Source organism: Gymnogyps californianus, chromosome 18 (genome assembly GCF_018139145.2).
Source record: "Gymnogyps californianus isolate 813 chromosome 18, ASM1813914v2, whole genome shotgun sequence".
Lineage (NCBI taxonomy): Eukaryota > Metazoa > Chordata > Aves > Accipitriformes > Cathartidae > Gymnogyps > Gymnogyps californianus.
Genome location: NC_059488.1, coordinates 8,104,803 through 8,114,858, shown reverse-complemented (window position 1 = coordinate 8,114,858; position 10,056 = coordinate 8,104,803). Strand labels below are relative to the sequence as shown.

The 10,056-nt window shown below is 41.9% G+C and overlaps 1 protein-coding gene across 1 annotated transcript; it reads left to right on the top strand.

Moving 5' to 3' along the window:
• Window positions 1-2,950: 2,950 nt before the first annotated feature.
• GBGT1 (globoside alpha-1,3-N-acetylgalactosaminyltransferase 1 (FORS blood group)) lies at window positions 2,951-9,261 on the top strand. Its single transcript, XM_050908066.1, has 7 exons — window positions 2,951-2,969; window positions 3,062-3,177; window positions 4,287-4,349; window positions 5,678-5,728; window positions 5,827-5,862; window positions 7,948-8,082; window positions 8,543-9,261. The coding sequence occupies exons 2-7, from the start codon at window positions 3,116-3,118 to the stop codon at window positions 9,225-9,227; spliced, it is 1,032 nt and encodes a 343-aa protein (XP_050764023.1). The 5' UTR covers window positions 2,951-2,969; window positions 3,062-3,115; the 3' UTR covers window positions 9,228-9,261.
• The last annotated feature ends 795 nt before the right edge of the window (window positions 9,262-10,056 follow it).

Genomic DNA, 10,056 nt, shown 5'->3' with positions numbered 1-10,056 from the left:
CAGATGAAGCCCTTCCCATGGATATCCTCTCTTTCTTCACATTCTGAACAACACTGTACTCATGGCTCGCTACTTCAGTTTTAGAAATCTGAAATACAGGTTTAGAAATCTGAAATAGTTGATCTGCAAAGAATATTTTCCACAGAATGGTCTACAAGTGAGGTATTTATCTGCAATCTAGAATGCTTTCCAAGGCAGGGCTTGAAAATAAAGTACTGCTTTGTTCTGGGAGGTCAAGCAAGTTCATTTAGGAGTAATATTCAACAATATTGCTTTTAAAAAACTCTCTGAACAAATTTGAGGAACCTGAGTAACTATTAAAAATACTTCAGCTGTTTTTTGTGTTTGTTAGGAGATTCTGTCATTAGCTGCAACCACATCTATTTCATTTTTGTTTGCATTCATTGTGAACACTGCAGTTGTAAATCAGTTGAGGACAAATAGGGTAAATGTCAATGAGATGGTTTTAGATGCAAGGAGACGTTCCAAACTTATCTGGCTCTAGTGTTCTTGCAGATCTGTAACACAGAAACTGAAGGAAAGAGGGAATGCATCAGCTGTGCTCCTAATGATGCAATATTTCAAAATATGTGTATTACTTCTCCTGAGGGATTAGATGTTTACTTTGTAAAGACACATGGAAGTACACTATGCCTGTTACAATAGCTGAAACTGCACTAAAAAAAACCAGAACGCCCATGTCTTTTTTTTATTCTGTGTTAATTTTCCTATTCAATTTGAGGATAAATTTTATTCTCCTTTCTTCTATCTGTTCATTGTCCTCTGTCCTTCCCCATCACCCAAGTTCTATGCTCTCAGTCTCTGTACGCCATGGCGATAAGTGCATGAGGATGGTCAGGTGCAGAAAATGAGAATCCCCAGGAGACTATCTGCAAAGTGGTACTGTCTTTTGTTTTCCTTTATGCTTCGGGGGAAAATTTTGAGAGGATGTTTATGAAACTGAAAGGTGGTATCAAGCTGGGAGGGGCTGCAAGCACCACGGAAAACAGAATTCAATCAAGGCTTGATGTTTTAGAAAAACAAATAGCCTGAAAATGGAGTAAAATTCCATAAAGTCAAGTACAAGGCTTTGTATGTCACAGACCTGCCTGGGAGAGGTTCCGTAGAAAACCTGTGTAGATTACATTTGGCCACAGGCTGAATGTCATCACGAGTGCTGTGTTCTTGCAAAGTAGGCAAGTGTCCTATAGGAATGTATGAACTGTCACAGCATTTCAGTTTTGTGGGGTAATCCTGCTTTACTCAGTACTGGTGAGGACTCAGCAGAAGTATTTGGTTTGGTTTGGCACCAGATTTCATGAGAATGCCCTGATTAGAGAGAGTTCAAACAGAATTGACAGAAATAACCACGGGTCTTGAAGTTAATCTACAAAGAAAAGATTGAAGGAGTTGTGGTGGTTGAGCTCACGGAAGAGAAGAGGGAAGGAAACGTCATAGCCTTCAGGTATGTAAAGGCAGTCTCCAGGTGCATGATCACTGTCATGCATCCCAACGAAGAGGCAGTCAGGCAAAAACGCCAGGAGGCCTGCGTGGGTGAACAAGGAGCTCCTGGACAAACTCAAACACAAAAAGGAAGCCTACAGAGGGTGGAAGCAAGGACAGGTAGCCTGGGAGGAATACAGAGCAGCCAGGAATCAAGTTAGGAAGGCCAAAGCCCTGGTAGAATTAAATCTGGCCAGGGACATCAAGGGTGACAAGAAAAGCTTCTATAGCTACGTCGGTGATAAAAGGAAGACTAGGCAAAATGTGGGCCCTCTCCGGAAGGAAACCGGAGACCTGGTTACCCAGGACATGGAGAAGGCTGAGGTACTCAACGACTTTTTTGCCTCAGTCTTCACCAGCAAGTGCTCCAGCCACACCGCCCAAGTCGCAGAAGGTAAAGGCAGGGACTGGGAGAATGAAGAACTGCCCGCCGTAGGAGAAGATCAGGTTCAAGACCATCTAAGAGGCAAATTAAAGAACTTTTTGCTACCTGTCTTTTTATAACCGAAGAAATGAAAGTGGGAAAATCGCCACTAACATCAGCACTACTGACTATCTATAAATAGGAGTTTGACAAACAGCCCCTTTTTTTTTTTTTTTTTTTTTCTGCCAGGCTCCGGTCATGTGCTAGGAAGTGCTTTCCTCTAACTCAAGACTGCTTTACAGTGCCTACAGCAGCAGCCTGGAAAGCTTGCTTTGCAGAAGAGCACTTTATGTGGACGCAGAGGATGCCAAGGAGGCGGAAGTGAGCTTGCATGCACAAGAGACTTATCCGCAGTACCGTAGTTCTGTATTCACTAAAGGTAAAAATGAATGTAGCCTATAACAATTAATGTGCTTGTAACAAGTCCCTTTGGAGGCCGCATGCAAAGGCTTTGTGTGTTTGCCACAGGTCCCGTGGTTTACACTGTGCGAACATTTACTTCCCTGTAAAAACAGAAAAGGGATTAATTTGAGCTTTTAAGGTAAGACAGCTGAGCTAGGGGAAGTTGATTTTTATGGCTGTTAAAAAGGGAGTAATTTCTCTGACTTGCAGAGAAATATCGTTACCCAATATGAATTATTATTGTCGTCTAATGTTTCTTTGCTTGTATCAGACCTCAGTTTACCTTTCTCCTACATACGCCTTTGGAGGGAGCTGTCTCTGGCAGTTACTCTTCTGTGAAAGATAGAGTTTATCAGCTAAAGCGGTAACTGTATCAGCTCTACATATCACCTGATATGATTGGTTTTGGTGAGTTTATTAAATTGCAAAGGGTGTGTGCTTTAGATGAATACATGGAATCTACAGAAACAAGAATCAAATCAGAAAGGCTCCCCACGCACTTATAACTGTGGTTAGTTCTCACTGAAATGAAGAAGTTTCTCAGATGGTTTACAGGAACTGCCTCTGACTAAGTGGTCTGACTCCTACAGTCTGGTTCCTTCTGTGTTCCTGGTTTCAGAAAGACTGAATTAAAATGAAGGTGCTTGGAGAACCTCATGCTCCTGTGATAAAATAATCCATTACTCTCACAGTATTTATAGCCAATTTCCCTTGCTTTTTTGTTCTTTGCAGATCGAAAGCTGCTGGGAGTAAGAAGTTGCCCTTCCTTCTTCTACTCTAGAAGACATGGTTTCCAGGAATGTGGTGGGATCTCTTGTCTGTCTGTTTGTTGTTACCACATTTATCTGGTAAGCATTTGCTGGCACGCTTGGTCATGTTTAAAACATCCTGTCTACATCTATACTGTGGTAAAAAGCATAGTAGCAGAAAAATATAGGCAGTGCATTTTATGGAAAGTCCCTGTTAGGGCTGTAAGAAAGAACAGTAATTTGTATAATAGATAAAGTAACACTAGTAGAGGGAGAAGCCTCTGAAGGGCGAGAGAAAAAAAGACCAATTGTGTCTAAATTAGGCTGCTAACACCATACCTGACTCAAACAAATGTTCCAGTACCGAATATTCGAGTTACATTTCAGTTCAGGCCTTAAAGGAGATGATTATCTGTTTCTTCAAACAGTCCAAACTCACTCCAATGTAACTAGGGATAGCTTTGTAGCTATCGAACATTGTTGCTTTCAAACACTGAGAATGTTTGTAGCTTTGAGTACACTGACTCCTGAGTATGCCTTACAGATTCTCTTGAGCAAACTCAAACATTATTTGAAAGGAATCTGAGATCAGGCATTTCTATTAACTATTAAATTATTAAACTATTATTAATTATACTGTATTTCTGATGTTGCCATTTGCTCTTATTCACATTGTGGGTAGCTGCATTTCACCGGTAACTAAGTGCTGTATATAAAAATGTATATAGATTGTGATCAAAACTGAAGGGAGAAAAAAGCCTATGCAGCTTATTTGTCTGCTGTGCAAGTTAAAGGACGCACACACAGCATTTAAAGTTCCAGGAAGTGTCAGTATGAGACATCAGTTTGTATTGCATATTTATCCATTTTGGGCATTGCCTTATGTGTCTCCATTTGTGTACGATTTTCAAGAATGTGTAGGCCTACATTTTGCAGACCACTTGATGTGAATTATAATACTTAGACCTGATGTTACAAGCTGGATGCTTCTGGACTCATTTTGTCCTGAGCTTCCTGTTTATGCCTTAGCAGCAGTATATTACGTTAAAACATGAATACACTGGATCCTATGCTAATTAGTAAAGCAGACATGCAGTTAGCTAGAGTTACTTCTCAAAATCTGTGCCAGATTCTGAGAAGATCTTGGAAAATCCTAGGAAGATATCTTTCAACATTACCTATCTTAAAATGTTTCTTTGCTATCACAGGATTACAGTTGGGAATGGAAAAGTGCACTACCTCCCATATTACCTTCCTTGTCCCAAAATCTTGTAAGTATCCCATTTTGTATGTAATGAATAACACAGATCATTGCTACAGGAGCTGTACTTCACTGACAGTGGAAGTAGTTATTAACAAGTAGTCACTTGTTTTTATTTTATGAATCTATCATTAGTCACTCTCTTAAAACAAAATGGTAATAATGCAACCTTCTCTGCTTTAGTCTGCTTGCCCTTCAGGACAGCTCTGTATTTGTACAGCATGAGCGAGGCCTTGTTTGTTGTGGGTCAAAGAGACCATGACTAACAGGTTAACATTGGCTTTGTTATCAGAGTGTAATCACACACGTGCACATGCACACACAGGATCTCACTGTGCTTTGAGGTGTGGATTAAGTATCCTGAGCTCGCTAGATAGAGAAACGTAAGTCAGAGAGGTGACATGAATGATCACATAAGGAGTTCTGGCAGAGTTAGGAATAACCCCCTAGTCTCCTAATTGTATTCCTCTTCTTCACCCTATGATCTGTGCTTTCCACTCACTTTATGAATGTATTTGTGTTATGGCAGCACTTGAGTTGTGGACCAGAAGCCTACTCTAAACAAATGAAAGGGGTAGCTGCTTCTCCAGAAACCTTACAGTTTAAGGGGTCGGCTTCATTGTGTGATGCAAACTAATGCACAGTTAACTGACTTAGCGTGGGTCCCAAAAGCTATCTCAAAGCTGCATAAAAGAGAATTTATGCTGTGGAGGAGCAAGGTACATGGCCTAAGTGACTTCACTGCCGTATTGGACCATAGCTGTAACATGACAAGCCATGGCTTTCCTATCCTTTATCATGACCTACTGATCTTGTAAAAACAAAACAAAAATACACAAATAGAAAAGATGATCTCTCACAGAGGCGTTTCTGATTATTTCAAGCCATTAAAAAACATTGTCTCTAGTAAGGTGCTTATTTCTCTGAATGCTGTTTAAAGTGTGATATATTTCAGGTAGTTCAGCCCTCCAGGTAAACAGGAACAGTTATGCAGGGAATGAAGCACATACATGACCAGTACTGGCAGTCCCTAACAAGCCTGTGCTTCCCTGGATTTTGACCCCTAAACTCTGATTTACCCACAGACTCGGAGAGCTGCCAGCGTCTCTCTGTCCCTGTTCTGTTGTGTGCTCTGTTTCAAAACTGTTACTTGTCTGACAGCCCTTGAATGTACGTACAGGCAATGTCTAACCCTCTGTACCAGGCAGAGCCGCGTGCACAGCAGCTGGAGCGAGGACTTGGACAGCTGTCAGTACAGCAGCAGGTCCTGAAGCTGAACCTGGTTCGTATTTTAGGAAAACCATTCCAATCCCTTTCTTTTCCCACCCCATCATGCAGCTCCATGAAACTCCAATATACAGAAGAGAAGCTAATCCAGCTTTTCCCCCAGTAAGTACTGGCTTTTTATTTCCTGACCTTTAAACAGCTGTTCCTCTCTTCTGGGCATATTCATGTATTATTCAGTGGATATTTCTTCCTTTTTACAGATTATTTTATCAGCAGCCAAGAGTGCTGGCTCCAAAGTAAGTTTCTGTGTTTGAACTTTGTCGTTTGTTTCTGCTGACTTAGGTTTGGGTGCTCTGTGGTACTCAGTTTCAAAATCCTGGTACACACCGAACAGTACCTTGTTCCATGAGAAGCCTAACCATATGGGTATGTCTACAGCTGTCTATGCTACTATAAGATTGAGTTTAGTCACCGTATACTTGTTAACGTACCTACTGTAAATTCCCAATTAATACAGTAACACATACACACAGCCTGTCTACATGGTTGCTGCCAGGAACTCTTTTTGAGGTGGGAGATATATAATAGCTGGAAGACAGTGAGAAATACCTTCTGGAACTGTGTTGTAGCTCTAACCAGTTGTGGGAGAGCTCTGAATCCATTTCAGGGCAAAATCAAGCAGGTGCCTTGAATGACCTTCAGCAAGTGCTTCAGCTAACCTGCTGGATCTTACACTGGAACAAATTGCAGGCACTCACACAGACAAGTCTCTGTGAGAAGTAGTCAAATCAGTGAGTTTAAACAGACATGGAAGGCTTCAGGTAGCAGCGGCTAAGAAGTGACTTAGGCAAACGCTCCTTGTCAGCTCATGTTTGTGAGCAGTCTCCTTTGGTCCAGCTCCTATGACCTGACTCTTATCTCTAGCAGTTCACCTTCAACAGCCACCATTCTTTTGCACGTTAATAAACACACCCTGTTGGTACATACCCTTTTTTTTTCCCCTCCTGCTATTTCAACAGGATGTGCTAGGCCTGAATATTTCTATCGTCTATTGGAATAAATTAATGTGCGAAATTAGCTAGTATATACTGGACTAAATGAGGAGAGAATCATGTAGCTTTTAGTGCTCTCTGTCTTCTGAAGGGAGTGCACTAGCACGCACTGAGAGGATGCATACCATGGAAGTGAGTCACTGGGAAACCCAGTGCAGCCCTTTAAAATGAAATGAAAAAAGCCCTGCTTAGAGAAATAAAACGTGCAAATTTCCTTCTCTCTCTCTCCCCCTTTCCAAAAAAGCATAATTAACCCAGAAAGAGAACAGCTCAGTTAGTACATTTTCTACAAACCAAATTCTTCTTCCTGTGTAATTTAGTCTTTTAATGATATGCATTCCTATAGGAGGGAGTGAAATTGTTATTCTAGTATCCACTCAGACTGAAAGTATTAGATCTGGGTTGAAAGTGTACTGCTGCCTCAGCCATCAAACTGCTCCCCACAGGTCCCCTGGTTTGGTTCTTGTGCTGTTATTGCCTTGGGAGCATGTCAGATGGGAGACTGCTTCAGCCTCCATGTGCCGTGCATGACAAATTTCATTAGCAGAGGGCTACAGATCATGGTCTGGGGCGAATGTGAGCATGCTAGGGTAAATTACACATCATAAATGACATCTTGTTTTAAAATCAAAAAGGTAAGAAAGAAACCCTGAAAACAAAGAAGAAAGTTGAAATAGCATTGCATAGCTGTAACAGGGCATAATCAGGCTCTGCTGCATGGATATTCAGTATTTCCACTACCCTCACAGGAGATTAAGGATTTTCTATAACTTTGTTACACACTTGAATGCTGGCTCACATGCAGAATTTTAAATTATATCTGAATGTGTTAAAGCTATATATAAATACTGGAAAAATAAACTGTCATGCTGCAAGCTGTGTTTTAATAACACAGCAATGGGGTATATTTTTATAGTAATTTTCATATTATTACTTGTGTTTTAATCTGTAGCAATCTGCAGCAATCTGCATCAGACTGATAGCAAATATGTATAGCTTCTCATTCTGTGAGTTCAGTGGTCATTAAACTCTCCTCAGCAGAAAAGTCCTATAAGCTTAAATGAGATCTTAGTAGATCCTTGGGTTTTTGCCAATTTGTTAAATAGTGCTTAATTTCATCCCAGGAACTGAAATGTCCATGCTCAGTAACCTTAAATAAGAGGGCAGGGAAAAAAAATCTGAAGATAGTACCGTACCATCCATAATGAGTTCATGCTGAGACACACACTCTTCTTCTAGCTGCCTTTTTAGTGTTTCTTTCCCATTTACTGGCCTTGAAACCAAAAGCAACAGTTACATTTCATTAACATTCCCTTTCTTTTCCTTCAGGCGTCAGGATGTGCTGACAGTCACACCATGGCTGGCCCCCATCATCTGGGAAGGAACCTTCAATTCTGAGATCCTAGACAGTGCCTACAGGCCACTGAATCTCACCGTAGGGGTGACAGCCTTTGCCATTGGAAAGTAAGTGAACCACTCAGTGGGCACAGTTCTTGGGTTGATGTACTTCCTCTGTTGAAAGAGCATTTTGGCTTTTCTTGTCCTCAGTAGAGCTGAAATCTGTCCCAATCTGTAGTAAACTTTTATGCCCATGTATTGTGTTCACAATCATACAAGCCTACAAGATAACAGACTCAGCACCCAAGGTACCTGGAAGCATGCTCAGTATTTTTGAAGAAATTAGCATGTGCCTTGGGAATTAGAGCTGTAGATAGCTGGTTGGTTGGTCAAAGCAGGGATAATCCACTTGTTCCTTGTCCTTCACTATACTTCAGCTATTGCATGTATAGTGTATGGATCCTTGCAGGAATAGCTAGTCAACACTCTTCATCTCTTGTCTTCTTCCATTCATTAAAGTACCCTTCATAATCCACCATGCATCCCCTTGTCTCTGCTGTGCTATTCACGTGTTTTGTCTGCACAGATACACAAGGTTCGTGGGCCGCTTCTTGGAGTCAGCAGAGAAACACTTCATGAAAGGCTATCGGGTGAACTATTATATCTTCACTGACAATCCTGAGACAATTCCCGACGTCCAGCTGCAACCTGGACGAAGATTTGTCATTGTCCCCATCAAGAAATACCCCAGCTGGCAAGAGATCTCCATGCGCAGGATGGAGGCCATAAACAAGCACATAGCAGAGACGAGCCATCAGGACGTGGACTACCTCTTCTGCCTGGACATTGACATGGTGTTCCACAATGCCTGGGGGCCTGAGACCCTGGGTGATATAGTAGCAGCCATACACCCTGGCTATTTCAATGTCCCTCGAAGCCAGTTCCCTTATGAGAGGAGGAGCTCGTCAGCAGCCTACATCTCTGATGGAGAAGGGGACTTCTACTACGGAGGAGCTGTGTTTGGAGGGCTGGTCAAGAAAGTCTATGAGTTCACCAAGACTTGCCACATGACCATCCTGACGGACAAAGCCAATGGGATCATGGCAGCCTGGCAGGAAGAAAGTCATCTCAATAGGCACTTCCTCTCCCACAAACCCTCCAAGGTGCTTTCTCCAGAGTATTTATGGGATGACAGGAAGCCAAAGCCCCCTGAAATTCACCTCGTACGTTTTTCCACAGTGGTTAAGAACTACAAAGACATACGAGATTGACCATCTGATCCCTGCAGAGGTGTCCTCCACACAATCAAACCCACTGAATATTAGCTCCCACAGAACATGCCTCACCATGAATTTTTGTTCCCAGTGTGAACAAACTGAGAAAGGAACATGTGGATAGTTTCTCTGGAGAACAGGAGTCTTAATGCATTTCAGAAGCAGCAGCCAAAGTGGAGGTGAGAATGAAAAGGTGTCTAGGTTCCTAATCTTTGTAAATACAAGCATCTCGCTTGAGGCTGCAGCACACAAAAAGGCATCCCAAAGGCCCATTATCAAATGCAAGGCTGTACTTAAAGCAAGGCTGCAGATGCCTTTGCCTGAGTGTTTTCCTGAGGCCTAGCAGAAACTTAGCAAGATCAAAATGGTATTTGACATTCCTGTGGAGAAGGAGAAGACCTAGACTTTTAGTAAAGACCTTTTCACTTAAAAAAAAAGAACTCTGCAGGGCAATTAATTTTCATGCTTTGTGATTCAAACTCACACCCTTTGTCAGGGATTAGGAGGAAACTTGCGCTTGGAGCAAGTTATCCCTGATGAGTGTGCAGCAGGATTTCTTGGACCTTCTCAGCAGAGAGCTGGTGCCAGCCATTGCCAGTAAGAACCCTGGTCTGACAGGACAAATAGTGTGAATTCATATAGCAGTTATCTTCCAAATTCCAATCTGTGTTTTGGAGACCCAAGTTTAGACAGAACTGGCACAGCTCAGACCCAGACTGAACTTCTTTGGGTTTATTTCAATCACAGATGTGCTCTGAACCTTTTCCCTGGTTCACGTCTCTGTAGATCATGTAATCTTTTCCAACACAGAAAATCTGGTATTGAG

Excerpts from the sequence above, each read along its gene's own strand:
- GBGT1 (XM_050908066.1), top strand. The coding sequence starts at position 3,116 with ATGGTTTCCAGGAATGTGGTGGGATCTCTTGTCTGTCTGTTTGTTGTT. Across the intron at positions 3,178-4,286 it reads GTTGTTACCACATTTATCTG|GATTACAGTTGGGAATGGAA; the intron begins GTAAGCATTTGC and ends TTGCTATCACAG. Across the intron at positions 4,350-5,677 it reads CTTCCTTGTCCCAAAATCTT|CTCCATGAAACTCCAATATA; the intron begins GTAAGTATCCCA and ends CCCATCATGCAG.